This window comes from Athene cunicularia, assembly GCF_003259725.1.
Source record: "Athene cunicularia isolate RWA chromosome Z unlocalized genomic scaffold, athCun1 chrZ_part1, whole genome shotgun sequence".
Classification (NCBI taxonomy): domain Eukaryota; kingdom Metazoa; phylum Chordata; class Aves; order Strigiformes; family Strigidae; genus Athene; species Athene cunicularia.
Genome location: NW_020799142.1, coordinates 4,887,281 through 4,907,240, shown reverse-complemented (window position 1 = coordinate 4,907,240; position 19,960 = coordinate 4,887,281). Strand labels below are relative to the sequence as shown.

The 19,960-nt window shown below is 40.8% G+C and overlaps 1 protein-coding gene across 2 annotated transcripts; it reads left to right on the top strand.

The window, feature by feature from the left end:
• FEM1C (fem-1 homolog C) lies at positions 1-19,679 on the top strand. 2 transcript variants are annotated; one of them, XM_026865358.1, is made up of 3 exons: positions 1-29; positions 640-1,369; positions 16,958-19,679. In XM_026865358.1, exons 2-3 carry the CDS (start codon positions 826-828, stop codon positions 18,265-18,267), a joined length of 1,854 nt encoding a protein of 617 aa, XP_026721159.1. In that variant the 5' UTR covers positions 1-29; positions 640-825; the 3' UTR covers positions 18,268-19,679. The 2 variants fall into 2 exon arrangements, with proteins under 2 accessions (XP_026721159.1, XP_026721158.1); XM_026865357.1 differs by having other exon boundaries at positions 12-56.
• Positions 19,680-19,960: the final 281 nt, after the last annotated feature.

The following is a 19,960-nucleotide window of genomic DNA, read 5'->3' as shown; positions in this document are numbered from 1 at the left end:
GGCGCTCTCCTGTGAGGCCGGCTGCGGCGGTAGGTATCTGATAGAACCTCGGGAAGGTAACCTGTAGCCCAGTGGCCCTTTCTGGCCGGCTTCGGGCGGGTGAGCAGGCCGGGACGGGCCGTGAGGGAGCCTGGAGCGGTTTTGGGGCCCTGAGGAGAAGGAGGGTGGAGGAGGGGGCTCGCTTTGAGGAGGGGCGGCGGGCCTCTGGGCGGACTGAATGTGATCGTGAGGGAAAGGGCAGTCTCAGGCTCTCCTCACCGCCTGAGACTTGGTCAGAGCGTGGCGGCCGGGGCGTGCGTCGTCTTCCCTTTTCCCTGTGGGCTGCGTGTTTTCGGGCTCCTTAGGGGAGCGAGGGGTACTCTTTCCTTAAGCTACACCTAGGACAAGTCGGGGGTAGGGTAAGGGGGAAGAGGATTTTTATGCGGCTGGTATGGATAACACACTGGTAGGATCAACCCCTTGCTCCCCAGCATCTTTTCTCAGGGGGCACTGCGCAGCCTGGGAGAGTCCTGGGGAAGGCGGCGGGACGTCAGTGCACGACAGCAGCGAGTTGTTTGGGTATAGCTGCAGAAAAATACAATTGCAGTTTCTTGTTTGCAAAGTAGGAGCTAAAAACATCCAGAATTCGTTCTCTTGCAGGTTTATAACAAGCACGGCTTGTGCTTTGTCAGGACCCTGTTCAGAGTCTCCATGCTTTCTCATGTAGATCAAACTGATCTGAGAAGAAGCTGGGGAGATTGTGTTTGGGCTGTGCGTTTCCCGTAAGCTTTTGACTCTGAAAAAGGCAGGTGTGCATCCTTCCAGAAGAAGAGAGGTACAGACTAAATGGATCTAAAGACAGCGGTGTTCAATGCAGCTCGTGATGGCAAGCTGCGGCTTCTTTCCAAGTTACTGGCAAGCAAAACAAGGGAAGAGGTAGCCCTACTTATGTCAGAGAAAACCAATGGTGCCACACCACTTCTGATGGCTGCTCGTTATGGTCACCTTGACATGGTGGAATACTTGTTGGACCATTGCTCTGCGTCAATAGAAGTTGGTGGTTCTGTGAATTTTGATGGTGAGACTATTGAGGGGGCTCCGCCATTATGGGCAGCATCGGCGGCAGGCCACTTGAAGGTGGTTCAGTGTCTGTTAGATCGTGGTGCATCTGTCAACAATACAACTCTGACAAATTCAACACCTCTTAGAGCTGCCTGTTTTGATGGCCACCTGGAAATAGTGAAATATCTTGTGGAGCACAAAGCAGACCTGGAAGTATCAAACCGTCATGGGCATACATGCTTGATGATCTCGTGTTACAAAGGCCACAAAGAAATTGCTCAGTATTTACTTGAAAAAGGAGCCGATGTTAACAGAAAAAGTGTTAAAGGTAAGTTATTTTTTCACTTCCCTTGTGTTAAATAGGGGGAGTTACTCATTTACCCTTCTTTAGGAGGCTGACATAAAAAAATATTCTTCTAGTTTTTGTAAAGTGGATGAGTAAGAGATGAAGTGTGTTTAGCTGTGTTTTTTTACTAGTTTTTTTTACGTACTCCTTTGTTAACACCGGTTATATAATTTCATTCTAAATGGATGCATTTTAATCTTAAACCCCTAATTCTTGAAACGACTTAGTCATACAAAATGTCACATGTATGCCTGTGCAAGAAGCTAATAAACTTGCTGAGAACTCCTCTTTGTAGGAGGTTGGTGTAGCAACGTATTCAAATATGAGTGTGTATTCTTGTTTTTCATACTGTTTCTTCAGATTACGTTGTACATAAAACTGGCCTGTGCCAGTAAGGCTAGCACAAGGAAAGATGCCTAAAAGGTAAAATATTTTTCCTAAACTCTTAAGTGAATAACCACTTCGCTTCTCACCCTCCTCTTCCTCCAGATTCTTCAATTTTGGACCTTTGATTTTGAACCTTTTTGCAGTGTTTGTAAACAAAAACATATGTTAGGATTAAATAAATGAAGCTGCAGGTAACTGGTCCGAACGGAAGGACAGATCACGAAGGACATCTCTGCCCCTGTTTACAGTTACCCTAGTGTTACCATTCAAAGTGAAGCTTTTTGTCGTTTCTGCAGTGATCATAATGATGTTTACTCACTGGGGTTTTTATTACATCTCAAACTTGTATGTGAATATGATGTTTGCCTGAAAAGAATACCAATTAGTGCAAGTTATTGTTATTCTTTAGTTCATTGAGCCAGGATTGTGTTTCAGTAGCTTATTTTATACATACATTTTACTCCTCTGCTAATAAACCTTTTTGTAGTGTAATGCTTCCACTGCCTGTTTCAGACTAATTATCTTTTTAACAGTGTAGTTACTATAACTTACAGTTAGTTCTGTTCAAGTATACTTTGTGTCTAGATTATTGTATGATACTGGTAAACGTCAAATATGAGGATAGTATTTGGGAAAGTTGTTCAGTTAAATATGCCTTTTTCGGCAAATCTTGCAGATATGTGGGTTTAATGTAAAGAAAGCTAAACTATGGATTTGTCATAGAGGTGGACAGAGCAAAATAAATCTTCCTTTGTAAGGATTTAAGGTTGCTTATGAATCATTATGGACTTGTGATAGGATAAAAGTGTTAATTTTCTAGACAGGGTTCTTGTAATAACAAGTTAAAGTATGTATTTAGTTTTAAACCTATCCCTTTATATGATACATGTGAACAAAGCATGCCTGTCAAATATCTGATATAACATGGGAAAAGATGTATCTCTGCTGCTCTTTTTCCCCCTCATTTTGTGTATTGGTGGAGAAGGCTTACTTTAGGGGTCTTTATTATTCACTTTGCTAGTGCGTTAGTGTTATTTGTCTTTGTTTAAAAGACTGTGTGGTAGCCACTCACTCTTGATTTTCTCAGTGCTCTCAGTTTCTCTGTTACCTTAATTCCTTTCTCTCTCTGCTTCCTTTATTTTCTATGTGACTCACAACCAGGCACGTGAGCAAAGGTTTATAATTATAATTGATCCTTACTTAAATAAAATTTAAAAGAAGTTGGATTATACTTTGAACTTCCATGTATACAAATGGATGTGTGTACGTGATAGATATATGTTGGTTGAAATATGTCTTTATATGTGGAAATGCTCTCTTGTTATGACATGAGCCCCTATTTGGCATCTTAAAGCACTCTGATCTCTGAAGTTATTTAATAAGCCGCAGTGAGGTAGAGAGAAAGAAAATACTATGAACACTGAAAATGAAAGTTAGCTGTGGAAAGCCAGAACAACTGAGCAAAACTGGTAGCCGTTAAGTATTGGAACAGTATGGACATTGCAGTGGCTGAGGCTCAACAGCTAACCTCCTCAACTTTGTTTTGCAAGAATGCTCAGTACTAACTAATTTCAAAATTAGTATTTCCAACAGGATTCATTCTGTGTTGGCATGTTCCACTTCAAATCCACCTCTGTGTATTACTTTCTTTTTCTACTCCTCCCTGCTGTGTACTAAACAATTGACATTATGTCTACAGTTTGTAGTAGGGATACACTGAGAACCTGAGTGCTCTGGTTTTGAGTAGTAAAAGTTGTTGCTATCCTTGTATCTGAAGTCTTTTTAGGTAGACCCTTCCTGGGCCATGTGTGAAGAGGCCTACTATGCTGTGAAATATGTAAAAGCTTTAGCTACTGTAAATTTTGCTGCATTTAAAATTACAACTCTTTAGAAGACCAAAACCATATAACTTCAGTAGACAAGCTGTTGCAGGAGATTACTGTAGATTCTTCTGGGTATTATTCTTAAAAGTGAAGGGGGAAGTCTAAATGATTTGAACTATTCCTTGGGTTTTTTCCACTTGATTTTCATATTGCAAGGTAGACCTTTATTCACATTTTGAAACCCAGGAAAATCTAGACCTGGGAAAGATCTGAGAATGTTTTCAATTATTGACAGTTCCAGGGAAAAATCCAGATACTTTGAGATGAAAACATAGTTAGGTTCACAGGCATCCAAAAGTCTGGGTGACAACTGAGGCAGGCTTTATAAAAGAGCAGGTGAAAACAGTGTGAAATACTGCTTCTAAAATACAGACAGAATCCCACAGTGGTGTTTTGGTCTACAGAAATTAAGAATGCAGAGATCTTGTAAGACAATTGTGCAAGTGCAAAAGTACAGCTAGGAAATGATTTAAGATGTTCATAAAGACTTCAGAGTCTGAGTCAGATAAGATGCTACACTGAGGTAAAGTGTAGGTCTGGCACTGTCTCACAGGAGATGCTGGTGAAGGAGGTAATGATGTTTGGGGTAGTGAGGTGCTGTACTGTGAAAGATGGCCAGTGTTTCTGAATTTAAGGTATGAATCTTTAGTTGTCTTTTTCTACTGTTTTGCAGATCTCAACTTCCACAGTTTTCCCAAATTTTTCTGATGCATAGACAACAAAAATGTAAACAAAGGATCTTTTAAAAAAATGTTTTAGATTACATGAACAGTTTTAGTGAGGGAGGGGGAAATTTGATTCCTAGGATAGGAAGTATGGGTTTTTTTTCTCTTAGAATTGTGCAAAACAGCAAAAATATAGATAGAAATATTTTTTTTTTGTAGAAAGGCAAGAAGCAGCTAAAGCAACACTTACAAACTTGAGTTAATTCACCACTGTCTTGCTAATTCATAGGTTTCTCCAGTATATTACTCATGGTTTAGGAAGCTGCAGATTAAAACTAATAAAGCTTAGTATTTTTCACTGGTATATAATATCTTAAATGGCAAGTTGTTTTCTGTTCCCCCTCCCCCCCCCAAAAAAAACCCAAACCAAAACCCAACCACCACTTTCTAAGATGTTCTGTGTGTTGGCTGCAAGCAGTTTTCTGTTCTGCTTGCACTGTAAAGCCTGCCAATGATCTGTTGTTAGAGTGGTGCTTCCTTAACATGTTCAGAATAGACCTCTGGATTCTTGAATAGAGTGCTTCACTGATGTGTTTCTGTGCACAGTCTTTGTTCGACTGCTATGTGTTGGAAGGGAAATGCTTACTCTTGTAGTTCAAGTGGTAGCAGTCTTTGGGCCTTTGAAATACAGATTTGGGCTCTCTTGGGAGTGTACGTGGGGCTGTTTGTGTTGGATCTTAAATTTAAAATAAAATATTTAATGTAATTGCCCCAATAAAATTATTTTGCATGCAGATTGTTTTAAAAGAACCTTATACTTACGTTCTAACTCCAGACAGGACCCTTAGATCTTGCATTTTGAAAATCTGCAATGTATAGTTTGATAATTTGTCTTATGCTTTATCCTCATCCATCAGACTTGCGGCAGTAATGGAGATTCAGGGAATATTCTCATTCAGGGAATAAGGACTCTCTTCAAAAACATTGACATGAAAGGCAGATATTTTTTTCTGAACGTGTCCTGTTAAGTCTTTCCATTGCTCAATTCCTTATGTGGTCTCTTGCTCTTCAAGATAACCTTGGATATTTGTGGTTTTCGCTAGTGGTCTTCACTAACTCTTCCTCTTCTGGGGTTAGCAGACTCATCTGCTAGCCAAAAACCTAATTTTTCTCCTGAGTATTCGAAAATTTCATAAGAACTGCTAGACTAGGTGATCCCTTAGGGTCTCTTGGGATCTGCACAGGAATGTTTGGTTGCAAGCCAAACGTTTTTTGTAATTTATGATCCTTCATACTACTGTAGCAGTTGGAGGGATTTGTGTCTTTTGAAAACACGAGTAACACTATGATTCAAAATCTTGCTCTTGAATTCCACTGGCACAGTATTTGATTAGAATAGCTCTGTAAAATTATATGGAGGAAAGTCTTGTTGACTTTGCTTCCTCATTTTGCAAAGTAAAGAAGCAATACAGACCTAAGTCTCTATGGGTACTGTATCAAGCTTATACATACAGTGGTACTATATCAAGGGCTAGTGCTATTTTAGTATTGTCACTTATGTGGGGTACTGGAAGGTGTAACAGTAAAGCCTATTGGTAAAGGAAAGAGATCTTTTATAGACTTGGCAGACCCAGAAATAAAGGTATTCGAGATTTACACTCTTTTCTCTGTGATCAGTATGGTTTAGTGTGTTAAAAATAATGAATCTTCTCTTGTAGTAAACGTTAAGGGAAGGCCATAGAGCAGGTCATCTCGGGGGCCATTAAAAGCCATATAATGGACAACCAGGGGATCAGGCCCAGTCAGCATGGGTTTATGAAAGGCAGGTCCTGTCTGACAAACATGATCTCCTCCTATGACAGGGCAACCTGCTTACTGGATGAGGGAAAGGCTGTGTTGAGGTGATGCTATGTGGAAAACGAACTTTGGTAGGAATGTCTGTAGATAATGATGTTGTCTACCTTGACTTTAGGAAGGCCTTTGACACCGTTCCCCGCAGCATTCTCTTGGCAAAACTGGCTGCTTGTGGCTTGGATGGGCACTTGCTTTGCTGGGTAAAAAACTGTCTGGATGGCCGGGCCCACAGAGTTGTGGTGAAAGGAGTTAAATCCAGTTGGCAGATGGTCACGAGTGGTGTCCCCCAGGGCTCTGTTTTGGGGCCACTCCTGTTTAACATCTGTATTGATGATCTAGAGGAGGGGATCAAGTGCACCCTCAGTCAGTTTGCAGATGACCCCAAGTTGGGTGGGAGTGTTGATCTGCTCGAGGGTGGGGAAGCTCTGGAGAGAGACCTGGACAGGCTGGAGCCATGGACTGAGGCCAACTGTAGGAGTTTCCATAAGGCCAAATGCCGGGGGCTGCCCTTGGGCCACAACAACCCCCAGCAGTGCTACAGGCTTGGGGAGGAGTGGCTGGAGAGCTGCCAGTCAGAGAGGGACCTGGGGGTGCTGATTGACAGCCGGCTGAACAGGAGCCAGCAGTGTGCCCAGGTGGCCAAGAAGGCCAATGGCATCCTGGCTTGTGTCAGCAATAGCGTGGCCAGCAGGGACAGGGAAGGGATCTGACCCCTGGACTCGGCACTGGTGAGGCCGCACCTCGATTCCTGTGTTCAGTTTTGGGCCCCTCACTCCAAAAAGGACATTGAATGACTCAAGCGTGCCCAGAGAAGGGCAACGAAGCTGGTGCAGGGTCTGGAGCACAGGTCGTACGGGGAGCGGCTGAGGGAACTGGGGGTGTTTAGTCTGGAGAAGAGGAGGCTGAGGGGAGACCTCATCGCCCTCTACAGCTCCCTGAAAGGAGGGTGCAGAGAGCTGGGGATGAGTCTCTTGAACCAAGTAACAAGCAATAGGCCAAGAGGGAATGACCTCAAACTGCACCAGGGAAGGTTTAGACTGGATGTTAGGAAGCATTTCTTTCCAGAAGGGGTTGTTAGGTGTTGGAATGGGCTGCCCAGGGAGGTGGTGGAGTCCCCATCCCTGGAGGTGTTTAAGAGTTGGGCTGACATAGCGCTGAGGGATATGGTGTAATTGGGAACTGTCAGTGTTAGGTTAATGGTTGGACTGGATGATCTTCACGGTCTTTCCAACCTAGATGATTCTTTGATTAAGGAGTCGTACAGGTTTGTTCTCTTCTGAGGTTGTCTGTCTTGTCTACTTGCCAAGATTCATTTCGCAGGGGACACAACCAGACTAAAAAACCAAAGCTTCCTCTCTTTTTCCCCATGAGAATAAATCCTTGCTCTAAGTGTTCTGCATCCTTTTATCTGTTGGATTTTTCTTCCATTATAGTGTATGGAAACTAAAGTAACTTGCTGAGATTAGCAGTTCTTTGCAATTTTACTTAGTTTCTTCTTAATGAGAAGACAATTTTCTTTGTCATGCTTACTTAGTGTAGGGATGTATAACAGATGTCTTGTGTACTGTCCATGTTTGTATGTATATAGCAATACATTTTTTTTATAAAATCAGTAGAACTCTTGGAAGACTTAATTACTTCCAAGTGTTCTGTTAGGAAAAAAATCACTTACATGAACAACTATAACTTTATAAAAAAGATTAATTTAATCTGTAAGGCATCAAGAATACATGCACGTAGTTAACTTTTTACATAGTGGTCAGTCACTTATTTAGATCTCTTTTATGTTTAAATATATTGGATATGAAATTATATTGATACTATATTTTAATGTAAATTTTACTACCGAGAAATTTGATACAACATTTTGTATTAGGAAGTGGATATACTTAATTGGCTGCAAATCAAGTCAAATCACTTTCTATGTCATTGCTTCATTTTATTTCATTCCCATGTCACAAGCTACCAGTCTGTTTTGGGAATTACTTGCTTCTGACGTAGAAAACATGTCCTCATTATGAATTTGAATGCCCACTCCCCCACTCCAATAAGTTTTTGGTAAGGATGGATATTTAGAGAATTAGTTCTGTGGTATATGAAGCGTTTGTTTAATGTGCAGACCACTTTTTAAAGGACTGTAACAAAAGGAATGAAACATTAAGCTGTGGTGTCAAGTGACTGTACCTTTTTCCTTGATTTGTTTTTGCAAGATTTGGAAGGACTGGAGGTGGGTTGATTCCATTTCTTTATTGCTGTTCTTAGAGGAAGTTATTAGGTAATGTGAATAGTAGACTTTTATATGGATGGAAATGGTTTGTAAGCAGTATTAGCAACACAGTACAGTGGCACTCACTTTCTGGTACAGAAATATAGTGTCTACCAAAACATTTCCAGTCCAAATTGGTTTCTGTGCAAGAATGATGAGCCTTTCCTGTTGTTGTTTTATTATCTATCTTCTATATGTGATTAAATTCCTGCAGATCATTTTGGAATTAAAAATGGATTCAGAAAATTTAATGAAATTGTTTTGAAATAATCATTCACATTTTAAAAAAAAATAATTTGACCAACATCTTCGTATGTGTCCCTTGGAAAACTGCTTATCAAGAGAATGAATTCCAAATTACTTTGACTTATTTTCAGCCTTTTTCCTTTTTAATAGTGGTAGATAGAATGTTGATTTTTAGTTTGTTATTGAATAAATGATGTTACAAAAAATTGAATTAACTACTGAATTAAGCCACTGTTTATTCCTGTCACTGTAGACAATATAGTGTTTTCTAAATGGATGAGTTAGTTCATAGAATCATGGTTGATTTACCATACTTATTTGAACTATTTAGTTCCTGGCCAATATGTGGAACAAATTCTTTGATTTAGATATTAAGGCTGCTGCCATGTTTTCTTTCAAGTTCTTCCTCAAATTGAAGGCTTGATACTTGCAAGGTGTAGACAACTGGTAATTTTAAGGTTGGGGTCTATGTTTTTGTTTTTTTTCAAATTGGCAGCTCTCAACTATATGTTTACCTGTGCCCACTTCTAGTCTGTGGAAGCTTGCTTTTTTTTACAAGGTATCCTTTCCACTACTGTAGCAGTCCCATTCAGTTAAACTTATGTGAGGGGCAGCCACTAAAATTTAATGGTGTTGGCCTCTCTTTACACATGGCTTAAACTAACGATGGTTGTTTTAATTCTGTGTGCTACTACAATGTAAGTAGCTAAAAAATTACACTACTTCTGATGTCCTCAGTAACAGCCATTTAAGCTTAAGTCAGTAATTGTAAAACAAAACCCCCATTTTTAAAAATTAAGGGCATCCAGTTGGACAAAGCAGTGAAATTCCTTGGAGTCTTAAGCATATTTCCACATGTTCTGCATAGCTACATTGTAGATTAATGACATACCGTTGTATTGGATCTGAATTTACCCAGACAATGGCCAAGCTTAATTTGTGTGGACTTTTGCAGTATTAATGTGTCACAGCATATATGCCTGGCAATTGATAAGAGTGTCAAGAGTAACATCATACAGCAATAGATCTACAGTGTGTAATGCGCATAACTACCATTGATCTTATTGCCTAAGCCAGCAAAATGGTGAAGCAATAGTAATAGCCTTGCTACTAATACCTTTTGGCTTATTTATCATTAATATGCTTTTATGTTACAACTTTTAAAGTATCTTAAAAGTATTGACTTGAAAGTGGAAAATAGATGTCAAATCTAGTATTTCAGAGCTCCCTTGACTGCACTCTGAAATAATTGGTCGCTCAGCCTACATCCAGTTGCATCTGGTTTTGTCTTCATCACTGAGTGCAGGAGGTCTGAGGAACCAGCCAGTCTCTAGTTCTGGGTTGACTGTTATAGTTGCTTTTTAACTAGACTTTCTCCAGCATAGCCAGAAGACTTAAAATGTATGTATGTTGGTGAGTTTGTGTATTTGTCTGCATTTGACACCTTCCCATCTTAGGAATTTAAGGGTCTTGTGCTCCTCAATACTGAGGCATCAACATTTTTTCTGGTCCGTGATATATGATAAGGGCAGAGGGAATTAAAGTTGATAAACTCTGCATGCCAAATTCACCAAACTTTTAATTCATCTAAATTTCATTAAATCTCTGTTCCTGCAATAGGAAATTTTCTTGGTCTTGGTAGAGACTGTAGTTTGCCCAGACCTATAGCTAATTTAACACTCTGTTAGTGATAAAAATTGTCTAAGGCATTAAAGATCAGAAATCACTTTCCATTGCATGAACTGGATTTAGCTGTGTGAATCTTGATCTAACAGATAGTTTCAGGTGCCACTTTGTGTTGGGATGTCTTCCTCATCTTAATTGTTAGTAAATGATAGTAAAAAACACTGGCCTGATTTCAGGAAAGGAATATTTTGCAAGTTCAGTTCACTGTCTGTTAAGAAACAATCTGATATTTTCTGTAGGGTTTTTTAAACGTTTGGAACTTGTACTTAAAATACTGGTTGGGGGAACAAAATATGTTCATATCTCTGCTATAATTGCAAAAACCTGTTAAACTTGGGTGATAATCTTTTGAAAATAACTTTTTACGTGTCTTTTTTATGAGTTTGATTAGTGTATCACTTAAATTTTGCTATCTACTGAGCATGGATTGAGACTGTTTGCCTCAAATAATTGTCGTTCCTCCTTAGCACTGTTCATCTGGTTGCTAGAATTTAGAGCAACAAAGAGGCTTTGAAATGCGGTGTCAGTTCTTCAGATGGTCCAAAAACAAGATCAAGGAAGAAGCACCAGACCAATTTACATGTAAAGTTTTGAGAAGTGAAAGATTAGAAGAGAGTGAGAAAGGGATGATTGGGATACTAGTAGGGAAACTAAGGCAAAAATGCCCAGTGCCCATTAGAAAAATTTCACATAAACAGACCTTGAGTCTCTACAGACTACTTACTTTGCATACCAAAACTTCCAAAAGCATTGGATGAACAACTTGTCTCTGGGGCTTGTAAACAGAAGGTAAAATCAAGCTACTGCTTTAGAAACTAGTAATTCAAAACAGAATAGTTTCTATTAGAAACAAAACAATGTTGATCTAAGGTATCTGGTTCTGGAGGAAACAAGTGGGTATTGAATTTAGAGGACAGTCATTATGGTTTGACCAGGTGTTTCTGAATTTTGGTTTTGTGTTTTTTTAACTTTATACCTTACTGTGTTTTGTTAGAAAGGAGTGTGCTGTGAAGTCATGTATATGAAAGCTAGATGTCAAAATAATATGTATAGACCTACATTAGATACTTATAATTGAAATGAAAATGGAACAGATTTTCTACTTCGGAAGTGTATGAACTTGTGGCTCTAAGACATGTTACCGGCAGGGCTTTGAATTTTTTTAATCATGGGTTGGTATACAGGACACCAGACCTTTTGGCATTGGATGGGAAGCACATGTCCCAGAGGAGGAAAAGGATCTTGGGGCAGCAGTTAGCTGGGCTCATTGACAGAGCTTTAAACTAGATTTGAAGGGGGAAGGGGGCAAAACACTGGCCCATCTGAAGTGTATGTATACCAATGCACACAGCAGGGGTAACAAAGAGGAGGAGCTTGAAACCATGAAGAAACAGGGAAATTATGATGTATTGGCTATTACAGAAACATGGAGGGATGTCTCCCATGGCTGGAGTGTACCAGTTGGCTACAAGCTCTTTAGGAGGATAGAGAAGGAAGGAGAGGTGGTGGGGTGGCGATGTATGTTAGGGACTGTTATGATTGCTTTGACCACAAGTACAGTGAAGACAGGGTGGAATGTCTTTGCATTAGAGTCAGGGGAAGAGGGCCAACAGGGCAGATGTTGTAGTAGAAGTCTACTTATAGGCCACCCAACCAGGACAGAGAGGTAGATTAAATATTCTATAGGCATTTAGGAAAAGTCTTACAATCGCTTGCCCTTGTTCTTGTGGGAAACTTTTAACTTCCCAGACATCTGCTGGAAATACAGTAGAACAGAGAGGGAGCAGTCCTGGAAATTACTGGAATGTGTGGGAGAAATCCTGATGCAGCTGGAGAGTGAACTGACCAGAGAAGGTGCCCTGCTGGATCTCCTCTTTGTGAACAGAGAAGGACTGGTGGAGGATGTGGTGTTAGAGGCTGACTAGCGCACAGCGATCATGAAGTAATAAAGTTTTCGATTCTTAGAGGGGGCAGCAGAACTGACATCCTGGACTTCCAAAGGGCTGACTTTATCTTGTTTGGGCACCTGCTTGACAAGATCTCCTGGAAGAGGTCCTGAAGGGTATAGGGGTCCAGGAAGGCTGGGCACTCTTTAAGAAGGAAGTGTTAATGGCTCAGGAGCAGGTGGTCCCCAGGTGCTGTAAGATGCCGATGCCAGAGAAGACCACTCTGGCTGAACAGGGAGCTTTGGCTGCAGCTCAAGGAGAAAATGAGAGTTTACAGGCTTTGGAAGAAGGGATTTGTCACTCACAGTGATTACGAAGAGGCTGTGAGGCTATGCAGGGTGGAAATCAGGGGGTCTAAAGCCCAGCTGGAAATTAATTTGGCCTCAGCAATCAAGGACAACAAGAAAAGTTTCTATAAGTATGTCAGTAGCAAAAGTCCAGGGAGAGTCTCCATCCCCTGCTAGATGCAGGAGGAAGCATGTTAACAAGTGATGAGGAGAAGGCTGAGGTGCTTAATGCCTTCTTTGCCTCAGTCTTTAATAACAAGACTAGTTGCACTGAGGGAATCCAGCCTCGTCAGCCAGAAGACAGAGACTGGGAGAATGACCCCCCCACAATACAGGAGGAGACAGTCAGTGACCTGCTGCATCGCACAGACACACACAAGTCTATGGGACCAGATGGGATACACCCGAGGGTGCTGAAGGAGCTGGCTGGGGTGCTCGCCAGGCTGCTTTCCATCATTTACCAGCAGTCCTGGCTGACCGGGGAGATCCTGACTGATTGGAAATTGGCCAATGTGATGCCCTTCTATAAGAAGGATCGGAAGGATGATCTGGAAAATTACAGGCCTGACAGCTAGATTTCAGTGTCCGGGAAGCTGATGGAGCAGCTCATCCTGAGTACCATCACACAACACATGTGGGACAACCAGATGCTCAGGCCCAGTCAGCATGGGTTTATGAAAGGCAAGTCCTGCTTGACAAACCTGATTTCCTGCAACAGGGTGACCTGCTTATTGGATGAGGGAAAGGCTGTGGATATGTGGTGGTTGAAGCCCTGCCGGGACTGGAGACAGTGTTGCTGTTGTTATTGCCCCTCCCCCACCCTCAGCCGGTCAGGCTGGAAGTGAGGCACAAACCCTGGGTTAAAATAAGAAGAAATTTAATACAACAATGTGATAAACAATCTGAACAAATCCAGTGGCAATTATAACAACAGTAAAGAGCAATAACAGTGAACAAGACAAAAGATACACAGAGAAATACTGCAAATGGTCACAGAACAGCTCCCTGCCACCAAGACTGCCAAGGAAAAAGACGAAAAACGTTCCTGCACTGGACCTGACATCAGAATGGTATGAATAACCTGGCTGGAGATCCCTTCCCCTTCTCTCTCTTTGCTGGGGAAAATTAACCCTATCCTAGCTGAACCAGGACAGGATGTTGTCTTCCTTGACTTTAGCAAGGCCTTTGAAACCGTTTCCCACAGCATTCTTCTGGCAAAAATGACTGCTTGCAATTTGGATTACCATATGCTTTGCTGGGTGAAAAACTGGATGGCTGGGCCCACAGAGTTGTGGTGAAAGGAGTTAAATCCAGTTGGCAGATGGTCACGAGTGGTGTCACCCAGGGCTCTGATTTGGGGCCACTCCTGTTTAACATCTGTATTGATGATCTAGAGGAGGGGATCAAGTGCATCATCAGTCAGTTTGCAGATGACCCCAAGTTGGGTGGGAGTGTTGATCTGCTCGAGGGTAGGGAAGCTCTGGAGAGAGATCTGGACAGGCTGGAGCCATGGACTGAGGCCAACTGTAGGAGTTTCCATAAGGCCAAATGCCGGGGGCTGTCCTTGGGCCACAACAACCCCCAGCAGGGCTACCGCCTTGGGGAGGAGTGGCTGGAGAGCAGCCAGCAGTGTGCCCAGGTGGCCAAGGAGGCCAGTAGCATCCTGGCTTGTGTCAGCAATAGTGTGGCCAGCAGGGACAGGGAAGGGATCTTACCCCTGTACTCAGCACTGGTGAGGCTGCAGCTCGATTCCTGTGTTCAGTTTTGGGCCCCTCACTCCAAAAAGGACATTGAATGACTCAAGCGTGTCCAGAGAAGGGCAACGGAGCTGGTGCAGGGTCTGGAGCACAGGTCGTACGGGGAGCGGCTGAGGGAACTGGGGGTGTTTAGTCTGGAGAAGAGGAGGCTGAGGGGAGACCTCATCGCCCTCTACAGCTCCCTGAAAGGAGGTTGCAGAGAGCTGGGGCTGAGTCTCTTGAACCAAGTAACAAGCAGTAGAGCAAGAGTTAATGGGCGTCAAGTTGCACCCGGGAAGGTTTAGACTGGATATTAGGCAGCATTTCTTTGCAGAAGGGGTTGTTAGGTGTTGGAATGGGCTGCCCAGGGCAGTGGTGGAGTCCCCATCTCTGGAGGTGTTTAATAGTCAAGTCCGTTGTGCAGGTTTAAGCCTTGCCGGGACCGGAGAGCACATTGTCTTTGCCCTTCCCCCACCCTCTGCCGGTCGGGCTGGAAAGTTAAACACAGACCCCGGCTAAAATAAGAAGAAAATTTAATACAACAGTGTGATAAAACACAGGACTCTATCCTAGCTGAACCAGGACATCCACATAGCACTCTTAGAAATGGTGTAGTTGGGAACCGTTAATGTTGAGTTGATGGTTGGGCTGGATGATCTTCACGGTCTTTTCCAACTTAGACAGTTCTGTGATTCTGAGCTTCTGTGTATTTAATAAGTATGAATCTTTTTGTTATCTGAAGTCAGTACATGTATAGTATATGTTTTGCTTCTGAATTTCCCATATTTAAGGTTGTGTAAAGAACACATTTTTGGCAGAATGTATTAGCAGAAATTCTTTACCTTTACTTTAGTTGTAATTTATTTCTATACAGTGTTCAAGTTTTAAGATAGATCACAGACATACTTGCATTCTGATGGCACGATTTGAGTTTCATTAGCTAAATACTTTAGTACAAAGAGTGAACTGCACAGAAGATCAGAACCTGGAAAAAAAAACCCTAAAGTGTATGAAAATAAGTAGAGGCTATTTAGATCAGTAGACTATACAAATGCACACTTACCTCAAACATGAGCTGAATATTTCAAGGCTACTGCGTACTAACCCACCATATTTCTGTTACAGACTAGGAATATAGCCGCAACGTGTGCACTCTAATGCCAACAGAAGAGTGATTTAAAAAAGCCTACCAGAAATGCAAATAAGGAATTTTCAGGAGACTTCTGTCTCAACTTTTAAAAGACATATCTGATGACTATGAATGGACAGAGAACATTTAGAAAAGAAGGTTTCATTTGTGAATGTGGAAACTTGCTCACTGTAATAGAAACTGATGATATGATGGGCGGTTTACTAGAATTTGCAGGGCTAATGATGTAAGAAATCTTAAGGGAGGTGGGATTTTTACAGGAGCTTTCTGTTTATAATTTGCGTATCAATTTAGTGGGAGGCTGAAAAGTTACTCTACCTGAATCTGTAGTATGTATAATATTTTATAAAGGACAAGATAGTTTTAAATTGTGTTATTTTAAAAGCAGTCAACCACATAAAAGACTTTTTTATGTTGGGAGGGGACCAGGAGAGTTTGTCTCCATCTCATTCTTTTTCCTCCAGTGGAGTGCTCAAATTTGAAGCTAAGCATAATTTTCACCTAGTTGAACTGTAATAGTTAAATATTTTAATTGTGATGTCCAATGCTTGCTTTCTTATTTTCTGTGAATAGTGTTTCAAACAGGTGGCACTAGTGCTTACTAGAAATTTCTCCACATGGTGTTAGGATTGCGAGTGCCTTTATTTACAAGGCTGCAATGTCATGTTGATGAGAGAACCTACATGTAAATGAGATACTTATAAGATAGATGGCTTCATGTTGTATGTTGAAGGCATTGTTTTATTTTTGGCTTTGGGAATCCTAACCAGAGGATCAGAGGGATTAATGTAGAACTTCAGGATAAAGACTGAAGATAGCATTAACAGCTTGTCTGGTTATACACATGTGCTTGACAAAACATCCAGCTCCCTCAGAACATACTGGCACTCTCAAAGGCTCCAGCTGAGTGGCCTGTTTTGATAGATTGTGTTTTCTGTTGTATAAAATTATTGCTTCAAAACATGTGAATAAAAAGGGTTGGCAGACAGAGAGAAAAAGCTCTAGTGTCGAGACAAACAAAGCCAATGTGTAGTCAGTTTAGTCTGACAGATCTGAAGTTTCCTGGGTCAGTCCTCATGTCCTTCTTATACGTTGGAGCAACACTGGCTAGCTTCCAGTCAGCGGGGACCCCCAGAGACCCCCAAGGCATTTGCTAGATGAGCGAGAGGAGTCCTGCCATAACAATGAAAAAAACCCACTGTTTAATTCCTTCAGTCAATAATATCAAGCATTTTGATTTGTATAACTGCCTGGCATCCTTGGTATTTAATCAGATCTTGAATATTTTGACTTGTCATCAAAGCATTTCATATAGTCCATAGATGCCAAAACAGCTATTTTTTTAAAAAGTATTCATGTTTGGGGTTTTAAAACTATTTTAAACTATTTTTTCAACTTTTACTGTAAAGGATTTTGGACTATAATTTGATTACGGTTTGTGTAACTGTGTTTCTTCTCTTGCAGGAAACACAGCATTACATGACTGTGCAGAATCTGGAAGTTTGGAGATCATGAAGATGCTTCTCAAGTATTGTGCTAAAATGGAAAAGGATGGTTATGGAATGACTCCCCTTCTGTCAGCTAGTGTGACAGGCCACACAAATATTGTGGACTTTCTCACTCAGCATGTACAGACCAGTAAAGCTGAGCGCGTAAATGCTCTGGAACTTCTAGGAGCAACGTTTGTGGACAAAAAGAGAGATCTGCTTGGTGCTTTGAAATACTGGATGAGAGCTATGGAAATGAGGTACAGTGATAGGACTAATATTCTGAGCAAACCTGTGCCACAAGCACTAATTATGGCATATGGTTATGCTAAAGAGGTGAACAGCTCAGAAGAGCTAGAAAATCTTATTGCAGACCCTGATGAAATGAGAATGCAAGCTCTGTTAATCAGAGAACGCATTCTTGGCCCTTCTCATCCAGATACATCCTACTATATTAGATATAGAGGTGCTGTCTACGCAGACTCTGGAAACTTCAAGCGTTGCATCAACTTATGGAAATATGCTTTGGACTTGCAGCAGAACAATCTTGATCCACTGAGCCCTATGACAGCCAGCAGTTTACTATCATTTGCTGAACTTTTCTCCTTCATGCTGCAGGATAGGGCAAAAGGACTGCTAGGCACCACTGTCACATTTGATGATCTCATGGGTATACTGTGCAAAAGTGTTCTTGAAATAGAACGAGCCATGAAACAAACCCAGTGTCCTCCTGATCCAATACAGCTGAACAAAGCCCTTTCCATCATTTTGCATTTAATTTGCTTGCTGGAGAAAGTACCTTGCAGCTCAGAACAGGAGCATTTTAAGAAACAGACTATTTACAAGTTTCTTAAGCTTCAGCCTAGAGGGAAGAATAACTTCAGTCCGCTTCACCTTGCTGTTGACAATAGTACTACATGTGTGGGTCGCTACCCAGTATGTAAATTCCCATCTCTACAAGTTACTGCTATCCTGGTGGAATGTGGTGCTGATGTAAATGTCAGAGACTCTGATAACAACAGTCCGTTACACATTGCTGCACTGAACAACCATCCAGACATAATGAATCTTCTTATCAAGTCAGGTTCACACTTTGATGCCACAAACTCACATAAACAAACTGCTAGTGATATGCTGGATGAGAAGGAAATAGCAAAAAATTTAATCCAGCCCATAAATCATACTACGTTGCAGTGTCTTGCTGCTCGTGTAATAGTGAATCATAACATATGTTATGCAGGGCACATCCCTGAAAAACTAGGGAACTTTGTTTTGCTCCATAGATGATAGTGTGGAGTCCCAGAGTACTGGTTTTGAAGCACGATTCAGCGACAATATTTTTCTTGAGCACTGTTGTGATACACCAGCGTTCCCTTAGCTTGCTCCATCTTGCTCTCATTGGCTAAAGCGTTGCTAGCATCAGATCTGCAGAGTTGGTTACCCAGTATTTAATATGAATATGCCATATAATATATTTCGTGGATTATTTAGAAATGTAATGCCATATTTAGACTCCTAAAATTGTTTGCCAAAGGCTTGTCTCTTCTGGTTTTATTTGCCTGTTGGGTGTTTGGGACTGAGTTGAGTATTTTCCACTGATGTCTTTTTACTATAACTCTTATGTGGATTTTATACAGTTGGAATGTCATCCTTTTTTGGTTTAGCTTGAGCATTTCTACTCTTACTCTGTTCTTTTTCTATGGACTCATTGCTAAATTGTACAAGTTGTATGGACTTGTTAACATTTGCAACTACCATAAGTGCTTTTATCTTCTCTATGCACTGGCTTAAACATGACTGTTGTGTGTGAGCATTTTTCTATGCAGCACTTTGTCAATTTCAACTTAAATGCCAATATTGTTTTGCAGTTTGGAGCTCTTTAGAGAATGCCGTCTTCATAGCATGGTAAATATTGGAGTTACTTATCATCTCTCCAAACTTGGGTTTGACTTTTTTGATGGCTGTAACTGAGATTGCTTCCCTTTCGATCCTCTGGAAGTTTGTCTTAAATTTGGGAGAAGAAAATCTCACTGTTTCTCATTGTAGTCCACTTGAACTTTAAATCAAAATCGTTTTATTGCGTTGGGCAGTTAGGGGAAGAGTTCTTACTATGTACAACTGACACCTTCCGCTTTGCACTAATGTCTTGCTTGTGCTGGTTTTGTGACTAGATGTGAAGTTTGCTCAAAGTTTAACCTCAAATTTAATGATACACTTTAATGGGAAATAGATCAAATATATTCTGTAGTTTAAAATTTACAAATCAACTTTAGCTACAAAAGAAACTAAAGCATGTTGGTGGCATGATGCTTATCAGTCTGGATCTAGACATCATCTAATATAGTAAGTGGCTGTATGCCAGGGTATTGGAAGTTCTATAGCAGTGTCCTTTCTTCTTCATTTTAAGTATCTTTATAAATACTTGCATGGGTTTTTCATCTCAACTGTGTCAGATGTACTTAACAGAAAGCAAAAGTTCTGTTGTGTATATATAATTCCTAATTAAAGTACCTATTTTTATAATATTTGCACAACAGCTTAGCTTTTACAACAGAAAGGGCTCTTTTGACTTGATAAGAAATCTATAAATGAAGATCATAAATATGAGTGCGATTCAGGTAATTAATATAATTCAGCACTTTACTGTTCATTAATAGTAGAATTTATTATGGCACATCAGCCCTGAAAATGTCTTAAAGAGAAATTAATTTCTGTTGGGATAGAATACAGTTTACTTGCAAGTTTAGTGGTCTAGTGTATTGGATATTTTTTACTTGTTTCATTTCAGTGGTGAGCAGTAAGTGTACCTATGGAGTTCTTTCTCCAGAAATTCAACAAGCTGATTTAGGCCTTTTGTCAGTGATAGAGATACTTAGAAGCCAAATTAATTAGATGAAGTTGTTTTAGGAGGATCTTTTCTAATATTTTATTTTTTAAGCTGATTGGAACGTTTTTGTCATTTGTGAATTCAGTTGAGGAA